At 42.3% G+C, this 20,613-nt stretch overlaps 1 protein-coding gene across 1 annotated transcript in view; it reads right to left on the bottom strand.

The window, feature by feature from the left end:
* Positions 1–20,613, bottom strand: part of arid2 (AT-rich interactive domain 2) — a 145,806-nt gene that overhangs the window by 26,932 nt on the left and 98,261 nt on the right. Inside the window, exons 7-12 of the mRNA XM_086009391.1 lie at positions 18,650–18,719; positions 18,000–18,250; positions 14,334–14,430; positions 14,041–14,250; positions 10,870–11,040; positions 7,146–7,215 (exon numbers count right to left, since the gene is read on the bottom strand). Of these exons, the coding sequence (XP_085865517.1) occupies positions 7,146–7,215; positions 10,870–11,040; positions 14,041–14,250; positions 14,334–14,430; positions 18,000–18,250; positions 18,650–18,719 (869 nt within the window). The remainder of the gene's footprint in view (positions 1–7,145; positions 7,216–10,869; positions 11,041–14,040; positions 14,251–14,333; positions 14,431–17,999; positions 18,251–18,649; positions 18,720–20,613) is intronic.

The following is a 20,613-nucleotide window of genomic DNA, read 5'->3' as shown; positions in this document are numbered from 1 at the left end:
GAATGTACACCACACCGCTATAACATAGCTGATAGTTAGCCAAAGGGTATTGTGAAGGCTCACTCCACACGTTCTGTGGCCTCATCCTGGATCTTACTCAATCATGTTCCCACTGTACTTATCTTGCAGGCTGCTATATAGAAAAAAAATCAACACATTTGCAAAGTATTTGGAATTAATCATTGTATGTGACAGCTTCCCAGAATCTTGCCCTTTGGCAGTTCTGTCCTCTCCGTCTGTACTGCAATGACATGGCATATGTCTTGCTTCTGTAGAAGTTACCGGTCTACAGATCATAGTGCAAATGACTGCGGTCCTTACCTGAATGAGCTCCATGGTCACTTTTACTGATACCAGCTTTTTAAAAACGGAATTCAAATTCTCAAACTGCCACAAACTCATGTTCTCAGGATTATTAGTCCAGACCTCTGGACTACTAGTCCATTAACAGAACCACTACACTACCGTACTCCTGAATTAAATGATGTAATCATAGAATAAGATGGTTGCAGCATGAAAGACATCACAAAATGAAGCAAAGAGGTCTTGTTTCAAGTTCTACGCCAGGCAACAGCATGGGAGAAAATAATCAATCATTTTTAAACTGGTGGCAGATTGAGAGAAATTACTGCAATCCTGAGCGCGATGGTTTTGTAATTTTTCAGCTCAATAATGGCAATGTGGAAACAAACAATATTAGTAGTAACGTTACTCAATATCAGGATTTCCTTTATTACTGCATTAAACCTACATATTTGGAATATCCAAGTAACCAAAAAGAATCAAATACAAATTCTGCTTATTCCATCATCTATATCCCCCCTCTCCTTTCTCATTCCTTCCGTCCTATTTTATCATAATCATAATCATAATCATAATCAACTTTATTGTCATTGTTAGTGCACAAGTGCAGTACAACGAAATGTAGGCTTGCGGCTCCCAAGAGTGTACATTTAGATTAAGACATTTAAACATTCAACATACATTTGGCTTGTAATACTTACATAAACATAACCATAATAAAGTGCATTGGCAGATGTGCAGGCTTTAGAGTTTATTTGTGGAGTTCAGTAGGATGACAGCCCTGGGAAAGAAGCTGTTCCTAAATCTGGTCGTTCGGGTGCGAATACATCTGTAGCGTCTCCCAGATGGCAGGAGGGCAAACAGACTGTGGCTGGGGTGGGTAGGGTCTTTGACGATGGTCCGTGACCTCCGTAAACAGCGTTTCTGGTATATGTGCTCTATGGTCGGTAGCCGGGTGCCGGTAATGCGTTGGGCAGTTTTGACTACCCGCTGCAGGGCTTTCCGGTCATAGTAGCTACAGCTGCCATACCATACTGTGATACAGTTCGTCAGGATGCTCTCTATTGTGCAGCGGTAAAAGTTAGAGAGGATCAGGGGTGACAGGTTACATCCCTTCAGCCTCCTTAGGAAATATAGGCGCTGCTGGGCCTTCTTCACCAGAGAGGAGGTATTGAGGGACCAGGAGAGGTCTTCCGTGATGTGGACTCCGAGGAACTTAAAGCTGTCCACCCTTTCCACCACAGCCACATGGATGTGGATGGGGGTGTGACTTTAATTGTACTTTCTGTCTACCTAATCTGACTTTGTCTAATTTCTCTACATTATATTTATTTGAAAAACAAACACACTTTCTGCAACCTTCTGGCTCCACCCATCCTTTCTGGAGATGGGAGCAACTTTTAAAAATAACTTGGGTTGGATGAGCTAAAGAATTACCTAAAAGACCAGCTTTTCATTCCATTAAAAGCCAAAAAAAAATAATTGGCCATTACATCTTGACCATTTCAATCTTTGACATGCTATTATCCATCAAAATAGAAAGGAATTGCCAATCTAAAAGTAAACTTGGTGATGTCCTCGAGAGGAAGAGCATGCCCAGATTAATAGATGCACTCAAGATACACAAAAGACTAACACACCTCAATATTGCATGCATATTTTATACATGTTGTTATGCTTAAAAAAAACCAATTTGAATTGCATTGGTCTGGTTTTTTCTTGAAGAATAAATTTTGGTGAATCTTTGTGTTCCATCAAGGCAAGGGGGGAAAAATTCAGTATCGCCCCGTTTGTGGCGCCATTATCGGCCGTGTGCAATGTTTAGCGCCTGGCGCTAATTATCGCCTCCGACTGCAAACTTAGCTTTCATCACCCGTGGAGTTGATTGGAGCACTAAATCAGGCGCTACACACCTGTCTTAAGGCGCAAAGGCCGAGAAGTGAGGTGCTAACTCAGAGCGCGGGCGCAGCACAGCTGCTGTCAGTTAGCGATTGAACACAGACACACTGGCGCCAGACAGTTCTTAAAGGGGAGGGTCGATCTTGCTCTCCAGCCACACCCTGCTCATTGGAGCCTTGAATCTCGGCCTGGAGAGACCTGTGCCTAAATCTTGCAGCCAAGGACTATAGAGAGGGTGAAAGAACGAGCACAGCGCTTCAGTGAGCGGGCCTTGAAGACTCTGGTTGGCGCGGTGGAGTGTAGATCATCAATACTGTACCCAGAGAGTGGCAGGAGGCCTTTGCCGCACGAGTACAGAAGAGCGTGGAGGGAGGTGGCTCAGAGCGTCTCCTCCAGGAGCATGGTGCCCAGGACCCATACTCAATGTAGAAAAAAGTTCAACGACCTCACTCGGATCGTAAGGGTGAGTGGCTTTTTTCAATACCTCTCCATCCCTCCATCTCAACCTCACTCTATGGCCAGAGGGTCTTAAACCCCCAATGGCCAACACTCATCCAACACCTATGGCCCTCTCATGAAACACACACGCACATTCCACACTTTGCATACAGTAGGGGCTATTCACCTATGGGAGGCACATCAGGCAAGACCATGGCTGTATATTTACTCAGACGCCGTCCTTTTTCTTGCAGGCCAAGCTATCTCATAATAGGAGACAGCAGCAACAGACGGGCGGAGGGCAGCCTCAGCTGCAACCCCTCAGCGATCTTGAGGCGCGTGTCCACAGGATTGTGGCAAGCCGGCTGATCGGTCCAGTCACCCCCATTCTGGACAGCAATGGTAAGGTCATCACCTTTTTGTCCTCTCTCCTTCCACTTGTCCCTCACAACACCAGCCTTTGACACTTTCAATCCAACTTACTAAATCGCTGCACTCATTCCTCCCTTACTGCCACCCTGTCCTCACGCTAAAGCCACTCTTGTACCCCCCTGCTTTCAGATGGTGATTCACCAGTTGAGGAGACGGGCCCTCAAGCTGCCAGTGGAAGTGAAGCTGCAGGCGAGGAGGAAGATGAAGCCGAAGCATTTGCGCCACCCTCTCCCAAGGAAGCCCATGCCCACACTGGGAACACGCCTTCCCTGGAGGGGAGCAGGGTCTAATGAGGGTGAAGCTCCAGGATCCAGCAGGCTGCAGCAACGCGATGGGGGTAGGGAAGCTCGGGGGCCTTCTCCCCGGAGGGAGAGTATGCCAGCGAGTCTTGCTGCACTGGGCGCAGAGGAGCGGCTCATCGCTGAAATGAACATCCAGGCGTTGGACATGCACACTGAGCTCATGGGTGCAGTGGGAAGGGTGCCCAAATGCATTGAATCACTGGCAAGGAGTGTGGAGCACTTCGCTGTAGCACAGGCGGATGCCACGCTAATGCTTAGTGCTGCAATTCAATCACTAGCTGCCATGACCCCCATCTCAGACTGCTCTCATGCAGACTCAGATTGAGGCCACGCAAGCACCGACTGCTGCCATCCTCGCTGGTTCGGACACATTTCCCCGGGGCTCTCACCGCGCCGCAGCAGCCCAGCAATCTGTGCTCCAGCAGATTGCTCCGGATGCTGAAGTGCTGCATGGGAGTGCCAGTGTGTCGGTCAAGCAGGGAGTTGCTGTCCTCTCTCAAGAGGACAGCATTCCTGCTGCCACCACTGTCACTTCTCCATTGCACTTGCCACCGCCTGTAGGACAGACTGCTGCCGCCCATGCAGAGTTGGTGCAGTCTGCAGCCGGGCCCTCCAGGTCCAGAGCTGGTCGAGGCCGTCCTTCAAGGGCATCTGCAGTCTCAGGTTCTGACAATCAGCAGCCTTCCAACAGCCTTGCTGCATAGAAACATAGAAGATAGAAGATAGGAGCAGGAGTAGGCCATTCGGCCCCTCGAGCCTGCTCCGCCATTCAATGAGATCATGGCTGATCATCCAAATTCAGTACCCTGTTCCTGCCTTCTCTCCATATCCCTTGATCCCTTTAGCCTTAAGAAATATATTTAACTCCTTCTTGAATATATTTAATGAATTGGCCTCTACGGCCTTCTGTGGTAGAGAATTCCACAGGTTCACCACTCTCTGGGTGAAGAAATTCCTCCTCATCTCTGTCCTAAATGGCTGACCCCTTATCCTTAGACTGTGACCCCTGGTTCTGGACTCCCCGACCATCAGGAACATCCTTCCTGCATCTAGTCTGTCTAGTCCTTTTAGAATTTTATAAGTTTCAATGGGATCCCCTCTCATTCTTCTAAACTCCAGCGAGTATAAGCCCAATCGACCCAATCTCTCCTCCCTCCTGCAGCCACTGGGGTCCCATTACGGAGGAGCAGTAGGGTGGCAAGGGAAGATCACCCTCAAAGGGCAAAAAGTAGGAGGTGTGACAAAATGTACATTGGTGAATTTTTTATTAAAGGCCGGGGTTCGTGGTCAAACTTTTGTTTAGTGATTTGGACATTATCTCCAGGTTGAAAGAACCAGTTATGTTAATGACTGTTTTTTTGTGTTTCTTTCTATTAGTTTGTCATGAGGAAATGACACACACAGAGTTTGTAAAATAAATAAGTCTTTGCTCATTGCTGCCTTGGCCGGCTTAGGGGTTGCGGGTTGGTTTAATTCATGTTGTTCTCAAGCCATTTCCTCAGCAGGGGCCTAGAAGCGGCTTGCTATCAGACGTTGACGGATGGCACTTCCAGTTTCTACATTGTGGGCCTCCCTCTCACCTTGGTGCTGCTGCTGATCATCCTCCTCCTCTTCCTCCTCCTCCTCTGGTGCTCCAAGGCCTGGTGGCATTGGCTGGGTCCTGAGGATTGCCAGGTTATGCAGCATGCAGCACACAATTATGAAGAGGGAGACTCGCTCAGGCGAGTACTGCAGGGCTCCTCCCGAGTGGCCCAGACAGCAGAACCGTTGCTTGAGCACGCCGATTGTGTGCTCAACGATGTTCCTGGTGGCAAGATGGCTCTCGTTGTACTGCAGCTCAGCAGGGGGGTTGGGCATATGGAGCGGTGTCATCAGCCAGGTGCACAGTGGATATCCCTTGTCCCCGAGAAGCCAACCACTTAGGTGATGCGGTGCCTGGAAAAGTTCTGCCACAGTAGTCTGGCACAGGATGAATGCATCATGGCTGCTGCCAGGATAGCGGGCATTGACAGCGAGTATCAGCTGTCTGTGGTCACAAACCAACTGGATGTTTAAGGAGTGGAACCCCTTTCGGTTGCGGAAATCCTCTGCATTCTCATGCGGTGCACGCAATGCCACATGCGTGCAGTCAATGGCGCCCTGCACCATGGGGAAGCCCGCTATCCTCGCAAAGCCCAATGCGCATTCATGCTGTTTGGCCCGGGTCATGGGGAAAGAGATGTACTGTCGTCACCTTTTATAGGGGGCATTTGTGACCTGACGGATGCAGCAATGGACCGCGAACTGGGAGATATTGGCGAAGTCCCCAGTAGCTGCTTGAAAGAAGCCGGTGGCATAAAAGTTCAGAGCCACTGTGACCTTCACTGCCACCGACAGAGACGTCCTGGTCCTCAGTAGAGGCTGCAGATCTGGCTGCAGCAGGTGGCAGAGCTCAGTGACCACCTCCTTGCTGAAGCGCAGCCTTTGCAAACACTGCTCCTCAGACATATTAATGTAGGAGAATTGTTGGCGAAATACCCTGGGAGGGTATGGTCTCCTGTACAGAGGCCTGTGCCTGTTGGCCCTCCTCCGTCTGGCCATGATTGTCACTCTCTCTCTGCGTCTCTGTTGCCTCCGATTCTGCAGGCGCAGGACGACGCCCCCAATCAGTGCAGCCCCCATAGTCTCTTGACAATCAAAGTAATGAAGGTCAAAAACAAAAGTACCTGCAAAGTGATGCTCAGTAACCAAAACTACTTCACACAGCGTTGACCCTATGCAGAAGTCTCTCCTTCTCTCTTTCAGAATCTCTCTCTCTGTCAGAACGAGTGATGCAGAAATGTCTACCACAGAAAAAGCCAGGAAGAGGCCGCCTTTAAATAGCGCTCCCCCCCCCCACCCCACAGCGACTGGGAAACGTTCCAGTCTACCTGTCTTTGCTTGCACCAGGCGGAAAGGAGGGGGGCGCCACGCAATATCCGTTCCGGGGCGCCACAAGGGCGTTGCACGCTCGAATGACGTCAAGATCTGCGCGCGCAGGAGATTGGAGCGGTATTGTTTAGAGCCGCCGCAAAATGTCTGGTCAATTTCGCGAGAGGCGCAGACATCGCCGCGCCCGGGCACTAGTTGCTTTGCGCAAACCAACTGAATTTTTCCCCAAGGATCTTAGCCCTAGAAAATGAACACTTTCCCATTTCTAGCACCCAATGTCAGCGTGAAACATTAAATGTTTAGTCTAAACCAGTGACAGTTTATATTTTTATTCATAATTTTTTTGAAATACCATGATGCACAATGTAAATCACCATAGGTTCTTAAAGTGATACTAACATTTCATAAGCCAAGATTATTTAGGATGTGCAGCATTACAGAAATTATTAAAAATACAAATATGCTTTATGACATGACATTTTTAAGAGTCCGATTTCATTCAAAATTAAGTTCCAGTGCTGCAGTTGCTTTATATATATCAAGACTTCCACTGTGAACACTATTAGCAAAGAACCAAATGTGCTGGCTAATATTTTCTTAATGTTATATGGATCAGCTAAAGAGTTGTGCAAAAGAAACAGTTACTCAACTACTGTTTTTTAAAAACTTATAGTACATTTTAACTACATTCCTGAAGAGAATATTTGCAAAACGATGCTGGAACTGCTACTAGCTAAAAAGCAGTACCAAACCACTTTCTATTTAGACTGTATAGTGTTCAAAGGTTTTAGACACGTTTCCAATCACTAAAAAATACACTATAATAATAATACTGTATTTGCCTTGAATACTTATACTTACCACTGGCAGCCAAACTTTTCACTGTCAACTTCCATTCCTGGTGGGATTACCACTGCAGGGCCAACTCTGGCTGTTGTGCAAGTGAGAGAGAACAAAAGATCAATGACATGGGGGGAAATACCATAATATATAACGAAGTCATATGGGGCAGTTTGTTTCGCTTTTAAAGAATAATTTGAACATTTGTTTTATAAATAGCTATTTACCCATGTATTTATTTTATTCATGTACTTTCACACCATAAAATAAAGGGAAATTAGTCCTCATTGTAAGTTCTGTTCTCCAAACACAACTTTGCATATAAACACTTGGGTTTACCTGATTGTATGCATGATGGTAGATATTTTCAAATGTACCCACATGCTCTTATGTGACCTTCTGCATAGTAAGTGGCGCTCCCTCCTATCAATGCTGGAAAGGGGTTTGAAGTTATTCATCGAGGTGATGTAAAGTCTCAGCACCAGCAGGTGGTGCCACAGCCTAGTGGGATAAAGGTTCTCAGTTCCTGAGATTATCTGGCCAATGTGGGAAGGTGAGATACAGGGACCAGAAGCGATATAAAAAAAAATCAGAAGCAGTCCTCTGGTTGCAGCTCATTGCTACCTGCCCAGAATAGCACTGGCAAAGTACTACAATCAGGTCAGCCATCATTCTTTTCAGCTGAAGTCGATACTTGGCCCAGAGAGAACGAGGAGGATTTCATGGCCTCAAAAAAGGTTACTCGCCCCGTGCTACGTAAAATTAGTTTTCACTTACCAAAAACTATTGCTCGAACATTAACAAAATTAAATAAATAAATAAAATATAATTCTAAAAGGGAATAAAATACACCTTCGGTAGCTAGTTGGTGGTGAGGGTAGAGCTGAAACAAGCCACAAAACAAATCAGTAAGAAAGCAGAGGAAGAAACAAAGATTGGAGATGAAGGGATAGACAATGATGTTACTTGTAAACTGTCCAGTGCTTTGCTTTTCAGCTTGCCAAAGATAGAAAGCAACTTGCTCCATCATAGCTGGCAACTTTTTTTTCCAGCTTGATCACCTGTTAAAAGCAATACCTGACCCCATTTCCCTTGCCACTGCCCTCCCTCTCATCCGCAACCACCCCACCGACAGTATCACAATTTTTTGCCAAGAGTGGATCAATAGGTTTGTGCCAGAAAACCATTCTTTGGAGAACAGAAATTACAGTGGGCAACTTCCATTTCTCCTTCAAAAGCAGGTCTTCCATCCATGGAAGCTTCAAAAGGTAGATCAACAGGGACAGAGAAGAAGTGCACATCTAAATATCAAAGTATACAGCAACCACAGTGAACAAATCCCTACTGCCTAGGTTAAAGCTACAATGCTTCTAAATTTTGTCAAAGTTTATATTTTCTCCCCTTACACTTTTTCAGGTCTCCCCACGCCACAGACCATTCTCCAAGTCACGAGGAAGTGCATGAACATGGCCCCGGGGAAAACATCCCTCCAAATTTTCCTTCCTCTCTGTGAGAATATGCCTGGTCTCTGCTGTTGAACAAAGAAAGATGGCAGTCATTTTCCAGCAGCCGTACCATGTTCACGTTGGTTAGGAATAAAGGCCAAATGACTGGCCTGGGATGGAGCCAAATGATTTGTTGGAAGGTTAAAAACTCCAAATTGCAAAGGAGGTTGACAAACAAGTTTAGGGAACATCTGGGGACTGAACATCTGGGGACTGAACCTTAATTAACCAATTGCCCAAATGACATTTACTAGCTGCTGCCTAAGATGGCCTGATAGCACAGTGAACATAATTTTGGCCAACAGCCATCAGCTTTGTACTACTAACAGTTTTCTGATAAAGAGGTGCTAGTAGTACATAGAAATGTAGAAATACCTATCAGGTAAATCTACAGCGACTAGCCAGTAACTGGATAGCTTTGATGTCTTTGCCTAAAATGGATTAATTTAAATTTAGCTTGTCTGAAGCATTACTTTTATCTCCTTAGGCTGAACCCATAGCAGACATGTCCAGAACTTTACTGCAAGCACTCTTCTGAGGCAAAACAACCCAGCAAGGACATAGGATGATTTGAAGATCCTGCTGTTTACTTGGCTTGTAACAAGTGAAATGATCAAGTCTACTTGGAACCATCAGCAGCACAAAGTTATGACTATAAAAGAGAGACAGAATTCTTAAGCAGAGAAGGATGAAATGTTAGAAAGAAGAAAATGGGCAATATGGGTTTAAGATCTACGGCAATAGTGAGGAAACAACCCATACCATGCAGGGGGTCCTGTGAGGAAGAATAAGTGCAACTTTCAAATCATTCAATGTTGTACATGTACAGTTAGGGAGACCCAAGTGTTTGTATGTGGAAGATATAATCTGAAAAGAAAACTTTTAAATAAAAAAGCATGGAAACAAAATAGTTCACACGAGATTTACAAATGTCACAGACACAATTCTTGTGATTTTATTACGTGAAGGGAAAGGCTCGTATGAGTACAAAGTACTTACTCCCCAATTTAATATTTAAAAACAGAAGATTTCTACCGATCAGGATATCATAAATTCAGTCAGATATTTTCTCTCCCATGGTGATGACTGTAGGTCAATTGGATTCCAAGCTGATCCATTGACATGGTTTGTGGACACAGTCCACTTACGTGTCAGATCAGTGCTGGATAATTTACCTTTAGGGCATCCTATGTATCAAGCACAATTGGACACAAAGTATGATCTGTCAATTTGTGCTAAACTAAAAGCAGTTCTGAGCTGTGGACCCGTAGCCACTTGGAAGGGGTTGAGTCCAAACTTAATTCTTGCAAGGTTCATATAGCCAAGAGAGAGGAGACTCTGTATCTGATTCTTCTCCCCATTACAGAACTTAAATTGTTTTCTCATAATGCTTTAAAACATGGAAGGGTTGCAAAGATTTGAACATTCATTTTAATCCTTATGTTTTGTCCTTATTTAAAGAAAATCTCACCATCAAGATCCCTTTTAATAATCAAACAGATGCAAAGCACTATGACTAACAAGCCTTAGTTTGTTTTGACTGTGCTTTTTAAAATGTGTTAATTGTTTGGAAGTTTTTGTTTAAGAAGTGAACGCTGACAATACCAGTAGGGGTACTAGAACAGATAAGGTTACAGAGTCTTACAGCTTGAGGGAGCTGAATTAACTTCTGTATCATCCCTGGGGTTATAACTATGTTCACTAAAGTTACTTCTGTTCTATGCCCCCAATACTATCAGCAGTCAGTTCAAGCCACTGCATTTTAAACCCTCCCCTACCACCCCAACCAATTTTCTCCCCTCCTTAAGGAATGCTGGGACACAGGTTCTACAGATGCTGGTAGGCTGTAAGCAACGTTCCCCCTAAATGTTTTTTGGGGTGCGCGACCCCTTTAAGAGGCTACGTGGACCATTCAGTTTCGCGCATGCGCGAAATTTAACATTGGAAAAGCCGGTCCCGGACTGCACGGCCGCAGAGCTTAAAGGGAACACTGACTGTAAGTGGCCATTCGTCATGTGTGAGTTGGCAGATTATTTGGCTGTAAGGAGGCATCATAGGAAACCTGATACTGTCCTCATCTGATATCCATACCTGCACACTTTCCAACAGGGAAACCAAAAAAGAAAATCAAGATTACTGATGAAATGACAGAATATTCATCCATATTGTTTGATTTTTAAGAGGGCTCTGGATTTCAGTTCCCAGCATTTGAAATCTTCTCGTCACTACCAGTCACATACCTGAAGCTGGTGTGATGTGGGTTGGTACTTGTTGCAAGTGCTCCATTGCGTGTGGTCTGATCTCAGAGATTACTTGGTGGTTGGAACTTTGATATTCAATTAGTTTCACTGCAGTAGGTGTATCACACCCAAATGACTGGATATCCACCGAAACAAGACACACTAACATATCTGATAGGAAAAAAGAAATAGCTTACCAAAGATGGCCTAAACTAAATTGGAATATGATTTTTAGCAAATGTTTTCTCATTTTAAATGGCCAAGTGTTGAATTAATGTTAAGTGTTCATTAATTCAGTTGGTCAATAAAGATAATGCACACTGGCATGTTAAATTGATATGAAGACAAAAGGAATAATATTGAGTGCATTTTAAAAAATTTAAAAGTGAAACATTTCTGGAAGGGGTGAAACCTAATGATATTTATCATGGATATTACCCTAAAGCATTATTCCCAGAGACCTTGATCTGTGGCATGAAAAAACCTGCAGCTGTGCTTGGATTTATCAAGGCCGATCAGCTGCTGGGCATGGGAGGGGAGAGGGAAGGATCTTAAAAAGTCATTCTTATCATAGTAATCAGGTCCTGCTGGATTTTCTTAATATATTCCAGCAATTCCTTTACCTATCCCCCAAAACCAACTGATTTTGGAAAATTGCCCAAATCATTTTAACAACTGCCCAAGTGTGGTCCTGGTGAACAAACTGCCCAAAGGCATGGTGGTGTGCTATTCTGACCTACTTAAGACTCTTGGTAGTAAATTAATCAGCTGAATCCTGCTGTCTACTTGGGACTCGTGATAGGGGACGCAAAGTTCCGCTTCTGTGGAGTGAATTTCCCATGTTGGGAAAAAGACCTGGAGTACAACCATCAAGTCTGGTGTAGCTGACAGGCGAGCCACTGTGTCTTTGTGTGGACCCTCCCATATTTGGTCTATTTTAGGGAGAGAGAACCTTTAGCTCAGGAAAATGAACTGTCCGAATAACTAGGCCAGGACACGGTGTGTGGCATCACTTATCTAACTTTAAGACAAAATTTTCATATATATCTTCAGCACGTGGTTTCTCTGGAACCTATCAAACAATGCTACACTGCCGGGGTATGTGGAATGAAGAATGTGTTGTTTACTGGTGATGCTCTGGCTGTTTTAACTTGCTTCACCAGATTTTAATCATGGGAGATTTTGTTGCAACATTTTGCTTTTTGAAGAAAAAACCTTGATGTTGCTTGTTCCAGCACTTGCATGGACACTATTATTTGTTATATCATGCATGATAATTTCTGGTAAGGCTAATTTTTGATAGCTCTCACTGAAAGCCTTTCTCCCTTTCTTGTTTATTCTTCATTAGTCATACCACAATGTAATCAAATAAAAAAAGGCTATTTGACTCATTAACAAATCATGTACAATTTGATGATTTACATGACCCTTGAATCTCCAGAAGCAGACAATCACAAGTAAAACTGTTGTGTTAGAAAAATTATTTCAAACTTAAAATCCCAATGTGGCTTTGGATTTTCCTGACATTCAACCTCAATCCTTCGATCTAACTGGCTGAACAATTTCTCCTCTTGATGGCTGTTCTTTCCATGCTACAAATTTGCACAGTAAAAGTAAGAGGAATCCTCTTTCCTTTCCCCCCAGACATTCTTACGATTATTGTCTTCTATTTTGTGTTGTCAGGCTAGGTTCATGTATCCAGCTAATTTGTCATCAATTTCATGAGCCTTAATTTTCTTTAAAATCCTCACATGCAGACCCCACAAAGCTAAATTCTGTGTGAAGTATGTTTTTCTCTCCCTCAGTGCATGTCATTTTTCAAAAAGTTGCAAATGATGATCTTCCTTATTTTTGTAACATCAAAAGGGGTCTAGTTTCTTTTGCCAAGCTTTGGATCACCTATCCTAACCCTCCTACAAAGACTGGCATCTGCCCTTTTTCTTTCCTGTTCAGCACCTTGAAATATTTTTCTATGTTAAAGGCATTAAATAAATGCAAATTGCTGTTGATCCTTTTCCTAACCATTCTCGGTCTATTTACCAGGCTGTTCTGCTCTTTGGCCCCTATACTTCCTTTCATTGCACCACACAAGAGCTCGATTGGTCCACTTTACTTATTCTGCTGTTTTCTATCATCCTCTTCCAGTTTTTGTGCTAATTTTCCAAACCTGGCAGTTTGTTCACCAGGACCACACTTTGGGCAGTTGTTAAAATGATTTGGGCAATTTTCCAAAATCAGTTCTTCTACTCTGACCGTCTCTTCGGGCCCATTCTTCACTGTGACTCCATCTTTTTCTCCCCTCTCCACCCAACTTTTCTCACTTTCTCAACTTATTCTCCATTACCTAAATGAAAAACTTCAAATTTATTTAAGCCAAAAGAACATTAGTAATGCACAAAATTAAAACATCAGCAGCATGAACTAGTTTCTAAAAAACAGTAGCTGTAATTCCCAAAAATGCAAAACATTGCTGAAGCACGACACACAGGGGAAAAATAGCCAATTTAAATATATTTATACCATAGCCCAGGGCTTCATTCAGCAATTCAAACTATAAACACTTCATACAAAAAGTTCCGAAATGTATTGATTTTAGGTAAAACATGGCAATTCATCAATTATAATTAATACTAGTAACATTCATGCACAGTCTAGCTTATTTTATTTTCCAGAACTACCATAGATCTCAATATCCTTTGGTACAAGAAGCATTTTCTTCCCTTAAGTGCGCATTAGAAAGCTATGGCGTGTTCAAATTGGCTCTTCTCTCCCCATTTTAAATCCAAAAAAGATTATTTTTATTTTAGCAACGAGTGTGTTTTCAGGTATGTATATGGTAGGTGGGAAGGCCACAGGTATATGAAAAGCAAATGTCCCACAAATTAGATTCATCTAAACACTCTGATCTAGGCTTCGATAAAGTCTTAATTTATAACTTACATGCTGTACAGAATAGTACAAACATCATTCCATAATTTGATACCATGTCACAGTTGTTTTCTCCAGGAAGAAGATGCCACATAAACACATCGATTCATTAATTCAGTTCAAATGAACACACGGCCACAAGTGACTTTGCTATACTCGAAACTAGAATGGTGAAAGTTCAAGTTCCAAGGATGTCTAAATAATGAAATTACCATCTTTACCTGAAACATTCTTTAAACTTACCCACACTTTTTTCCACACTAACTATCTTTGTGCAGGGTACTTCTCCTAGTTCAGTAAGCATGTATAGCACCTCTAATGCAGAGATTACCAGCAGCATATCAGGTAAAGTTAGATGGCATATGATCTCCTTGTAGGACTCCTGATCCACGTATTCACATATCAAGTCTGCATTATCTTCAGCTCTACACAGATTTCCTAGTATTTCCATACCTACAGAAATATACAAAAATTAAGTATGAGAACAATGTGTAAAACCAAGAAGTATCAATGGCATTATTATTGTAGTTGCTCACCTCTTATCTTCAAACACTTGTCACAGGAAAGTAGACATTTAGCTACAGTATGAAAAATTAGATGGGTACTTTTAAAATCAATAGGATCCAACTGAAGCTGTAAAATTAAAAACAAAAAGGAAAGTCACATTACTGCATGCCTTGTTGTCATGTTAACATCTCCTATTTTTCTGGCCCCAGTGCTTACTGTTGGCCCATGATTCATACTAAGAAAAAACATGAATAGAAAAAAAGCATACCTGGAAGTGAATTAAAAAGCTAAAATTATAGGACCACTACATCTAACACATATTTTTGTAGCATGCAACGTCCAAATTCGCTGTGAAGTTAGTGTGTAAAAAAAAAAAAAACTTCCATATTTAAGCTCGAGTTTGCAGACGTGTGATGCTAGAAAGAAAACAGCAGTCACTGCTGTTTTTAGTTATAAAATGATAAGGATTCAACCCGGATATCATCCGACACTACTTTAGAAAAAGAAAAGCCACAATAGAAGAAACAAAAAACAAAGAGAGACAATGTGGAATATTCAAAGGAGATCTATATTGGGAAACAGAGCAAATTTCTACTGGGAATGTGAAGCAGTCCAAAAAGTGTTCAGTACTAGAGGTATGACCCTATTATAAATTGAGCAAAGTGCAATATACTGGGCCAGAATTTGCTGTCAAAGTAACGGTGAGGCAATGGCACTCACCTCACCATTGAAATGCACTGAATGGCATGAAGTTGCTGTATTTGCGGTAGATACGGACTAAACTCGCAGAATGGAGAGTGCCATTAGCCACACCGTTATTTTGACAGTAAATTCTGGCCTGTCATTTCAAGTCCCTTTTAACGGTGTGATAAGTGTTCATTATTGCCAATGAAGCTCTCTGGCATTAAAAATTAATTATAAGAGTAGAGTCTCATTCTTCTGGTATTACTTGTTGCTGGAGAAAATGTCAAATTAAAAACTTTTTTTTTACTTTTCTTTTCTGTCTCCTTTTTTGTGTAAGTCCAATCTTTCCTTCCCTCTCTTTATTTCTCTTCCTGTACCTGATTTGACATTGAATTTACCCATTCTAATTGACACTTCCTCCTCAGTCCTTGTGCTGTTTATTTCACAATCTTTCAATCTGATTGGTTAAGGAGATGCACAGTTGCTTGCCCTGTTCACTCAGGTCCCAGATGCCCTGTTTCCCTCACTGCGCAGTTATCAGCTCACACTTTCAGCAACTTGCCACACAAATTTTTTTTAAAACCTAAACATCCAATGGCAAGTTTAACTAATGGTAGGCGTCGTTGGATGCCCTGCTACAGCAAAATCTGATTAGATTACAACTTTATTGGCCCAGAAATTCGGGTCTCCACGGGTGAGTATGCACGGGGTACTCACCCGTAGGCCCAATGGAAGTGCCGGTTTCCTGCATGCACTGCGCATGCGCAGGAAACCGGCGCTTCCGTTCCCCTGAAAGCAGGGGTTCAGAGGTCGAACGCGTGCGCGGGAGAGGCTGCGCGTGCACATCGAACTTCGTTTTTTCCCCCCAGGTTTTCCCAGGAAGGTAAGCCTGCAGAATTTAGAAATGTAAAAAGCAGGCGTAAGGCCTGCTTTTTACAAGGTAAGTGGTGAATTAATTAAAATTAAAACATTTTTTCCACAGGTTTATTATTTTTAAATACTTTAAAGCAAGGTAAGTTTATTTTTAGCCCCGTTAGAAAATAAAATTATTTTTTTCAAAAATTTAAATTGTTTAAAATAGTTATTTCATTTAATTTATAGTTTATTTAAAAAATGTGATTTAAAAAAAAATTTATTTGAAGATTTAGTGATGTTTTGTAAGAAGGGCCCGTAGTATTTCTAAGTTTGACAGCACTTCCTGTCAGACTTATGAATGGAGCATTCCCTGCTCCAATTGGCTCCCCATGGCCCACGTGATCGTAGGGGACGCTTCGAACTAACTGCGCCCCTGGGATACGCAAGCACTGCACGCCGTCAGCTGGACCAGGCCCCGGATCGGAATTCCACGGAGGCCCACAGCTCAACGGCTGGTGCGCAAGGTTAGTGCAGATTGGGGGCTTGCACCCGCGGGAAGCCCCCGACCCGAATTTCTGGGCCATTATAAGGTAATATATTGTGAATTATAAACCAAACACGATGGGGTCATTTCTGCTAGTAGGTTATGCTGTGTTGTAGTAGAGGTAGGCATCTTAGCCTGTATGTTTTGGGATGGCGATATATTAGAGTTCTGCAGAAAGGTTTTCTTTGTCTGTCAGAATCCCCTGTTTATACAGGCCCCTTTCTACCTCGATCTTGTGTCTCCAGTTTGATATGAGGATCTATGGGAAATGTCACGCTGTTTTTTTTTGAGAGCAAAGATAATACCTGGGTTCTTTTCTCCACTATCATCTCCTTAAACACGTTTCACTTCCAACAAGTGCAAGGAGATCATGGACTTGTTTGTCACTGAGGTTGAGCAGTTGCCTCTGCTGTTGCCCCCACTTCCCCTTTCCTATCTAAACCTACTCCCAGACGCCCTGACTTTCCTTCCTGGCCCTCATGGTGGCTGACATTGTAACTAGTTCCCTCTTGTTAGGTACGGTCTCCCTCCCTTTCAAAACTGACGTAATCACCCCTCCTCAAAAAACCCCACCTTCTACCCTTCTGTCCTTGGTAGTGTCCCATCTCCAATCTCCATTGTCTCTTCAAAGCCTTGAACGTTGTCACTACCCAAATCTGTGCCCATTTTCCTGCAACTCCATGTATGAAGTTCTCCAATCCGGTTTCCATCCCTGCCACATCACCAAAACAGCCCTAACCAAAGTGACAAATTACATCCTCTCTAACTGTAACCATGGTGCAGTGGCGCTCCTCGTCCTCTCTACCACCTTTGATAAGATCAACCATGCCTGTAAAGTGCCCTGGGATGTTTTTCTACAATAAATGTACGATATAAGCTCAAGTAGTTATGGTCCTAGCTGTCGGGTACATTTTATTTAGAATATATAGGTGCGTACATTTGTGGTTATAGTGCAGCCTTATCTTTATTCCCTCTCTAACTAACTGCTACCAAGACCTACATTTAGCTAATGTTGACTGGGCAGCCACACATGTGCTCCGTACTGAGAATTATCTTTGCAAATGGAGGAATGGGAAACGGTGAAGAGAAAGGTGCAATGTAGTGGAAGGAGCAGCGCTGGGAGGTGGAGGAGCGGCAGCACAAGTGAGAATGAAACTGGTGGTTCAAATGCAAAAAAAAATATTTTGTGGCAAATATTGCACTGCAACTGGAGACAAATTAACTTTGTAAATTTTTACTGACGAAAGGAGAAATCATAGGGTATGCAGCACTTCATAAAAATCCTGCTTTGAGGTTTAGAGACAAGAATATTTTAGCTTTCACTCAAAATGTGTACAGTAGGTATCAAAACATTTATGAAAGTTAGGAAATCTCACTAGTTCCCTAAACTCAAAAAGCATGAAATTTACAGGTTACATAAAAATGTTACACTAATTAGGACTCATTTACATATATAATTACAAAACAATCTTTCCTCTGAAGTTAAGACCCATAAATATCTGTTAGGTAGGATAAAGTATCATGGTATCATCCAATTTAAATTACAGCTTGTAAGAGCATAGAATATATACAATTTTAGTAACTGAAATGCACTATTAAAATAATTTCATACCTCAGCTGCTACGTTACCCAATGTGTCCAGTCCCAGTTGCTTGAGAGAAGCATACTGACAATGGGAACACAACAAGAGGAAACGGACACATGTACGGTGAGCTGCCAATATCTTCACATTTCCTTCCTCAAATGACAAATTGCGAAGGATTACTGCTATCTGAAGCACCCGTTGCCCCTCAACATCATTGATGCCCAGTTTATGAGAGGGGTGGAATAAAGATGTCTCCATATCTATTTCTATACTCGTACCTAAATTAATAAAAAAATCAATTTTATATAAAGACATTTAAAAAATCTGGGTACATGAACAAAAATACAAATTCATACATACAGAAAACAAAGCGCTAAACAGAACAAAAGGTTCCTTCTGATCCTGCTGGGTAAAGTCACTGACCTCTGCTCAGTATCTCCCTCAACAATACAACAGAGATTGGGAACTCACCACATGAAAACCCACAGTGACAATCTTGTTTTTTTACCATTCTATCATACAACATATTGAACATTCGCATGCTGTAGTTGTTACCTCACAGCCGTAAAAACAGTGCAATTAAAATGATCACTCCACAATAAAATAGTAAATATCAACTTTTCAGTTAAATATTTGTTCTGGCTCTTAAGCTTTCAAAAATGTATTACTTCACTAACCTTGTGATCCATTGTTCCTAAAAATAACAAGCTCCCGTATTTCATTATCTTCAACGTTGTCTTTCCAGAACTATGAAAGTCAAAACACAGAGGCCATTTTAAATTATACTGTGCATAACAAATTTCTTATTGAAATTGTATTAAACAGTATACACAATGAAATTGCATATGAAATCTAAGCCGTAATGGCAAATGCATACAATAGTTCTTTAAAATGTCATCTTTAGGAGCGTTATAAAAAGCACTGTATTAATGGGCAATTTGGAAAATTTCACTGTAAAGAAGTGAAAGAATGACAAATAATCAAGTGATAAAAGTGCGTAAGATATATACACACATTCTTTGAAATGTTATGTGTATATGTACACATATACACACAAATGTACATATTGAAGATACAAGTGAACATAGAAAGCTAAACATAATTCACATCCTAAAACTAACACAAATTAAATTCTGAATAATTGCACAGCTTTACCACTCCCCAAATTATCCAAGCATTTTAAATGCTCACCTGTCATTGCTGAAGGTTTTAAATTTCTAATTTAGCAGGAGCTTATATGATGAGTTTTTTTTTTAAATCCCTTGCAGCCTAGAAATTGTTTAATGTTACAAAAAAAACTGGGTTCAAGAGGCTGTATTGCATTTGGGAAGTGTGGCCAACACAAACCAGAATGACGATGCTCGGGCAGATTAGAAATAACTCCTCAGATGTGTTGCAGATTTTACCAGTTTATTTTTTGAAAAAATACATTGGTCTGGATTTTGCGGTCAGTGGCGAAGGAACGGCACTTGTCGTTCACTATATTGACAGCTGCCCACAGAATTTTTGCAGGCTTTTGAGCGGAGACTTGCCGTCATCTGCTGTCTGATCCGGCTTGGCACTCTCTACAGGGGATCTGTGGTGTGAGGGAGCAGGCCAAGCAACAGCGTGGCTCTTCAACCAACCAATCAGATTGAAGAATCCTCACGGAGACACACGGTGGGGAGTTTTTACATACCGACATGCTAGGAACTGGAGGGGGGGGGGGGGGGGGGGGGGGGGAGAGAAGAGAGGAACAAAGTACAGGGTCCGGTAGCGCACAGGAAACCTGGAAGTCTCGGTATCCCTGCATGCTGTGGAGATTTAACTCTACAGTGTGTCTTGCGTCACTGATGGGTTCCCCGCGTACCTATGCTCCCGATAGGAAAACTCTAAATTTCTCATTAAAATCTTCACTGCGTGGTAGACACCTCCTCAACAGACTCCAGAAAAGGGTTTAGCAGAAAGGATGTGAACATGTGTTGTCTGTGTGTGCAGAAACTGAAGCAACCAGCTTCCTTCAGATCAGGTTTTCTACATACACTTACGGAACAATTAAAATTATGTAGCACTGCTTGTGGGTTGGTCAAATAAATAGACATGAACATCCTCCCCACTCCGTAGAAGGGGGGGGGGGGAAGGAGGGGGGGGGGATATAGACCCTGTTGTGTTTAAAATGCAAATTGCAGTAAAATCTATTTACAGTCAGCAAAGGAAGGCAAAATCTCAGTGGAAAATACACAAAACTTTACAAAACTCTTTTGCACAATTCACTTTGGTTAACAGAACAATGGACATACAATGGCTTAGCAAATATCTTTTTGGATACTTTGGAAAAGGCTTCCGTAGCACATGTAGAAATAAAGTCAATTCTCTGTACTGAGAATGATATAGGGACAGAACCCATCTCAATTAATTATCATTGCAAGGCGTCAGCTGTCATAGCACTCCAGCTAGATATAATTTTCAAATACTAATTCCGTAAAATAAATACCATGATTTAGCAAACTAAAAACAAAACAACTGTGATGATTACTTTAGACTAAGAAAAGGTATGAAATGGGGTTTCCTTGAAGCTTGAAAAAGATTTCAGATATAGTCCTCAGGTTGGGTAATCACTAGGACCAACATTGGAGTGCATTACAAGTCAACATTTGCCTTT

Source organism: Somniosus microcephalus, chromosome 16 (genome assembly GCF_052327205.1).
Source record: "Somniosus microcephalus isolate GS21.2 chromosome 16, FLI_Smic_1.0, whole genome shotgun sequence".
Lineage (NCBI taxonomy): Eukaryota > Metazoa > Chordata > Chondrichthyes > Squaliformes > Somniosidae > Somniosus > Somniosus microcephalus.
This window is presented reverse-complemented; position numbering and strand designations above follow the sequence as displayed.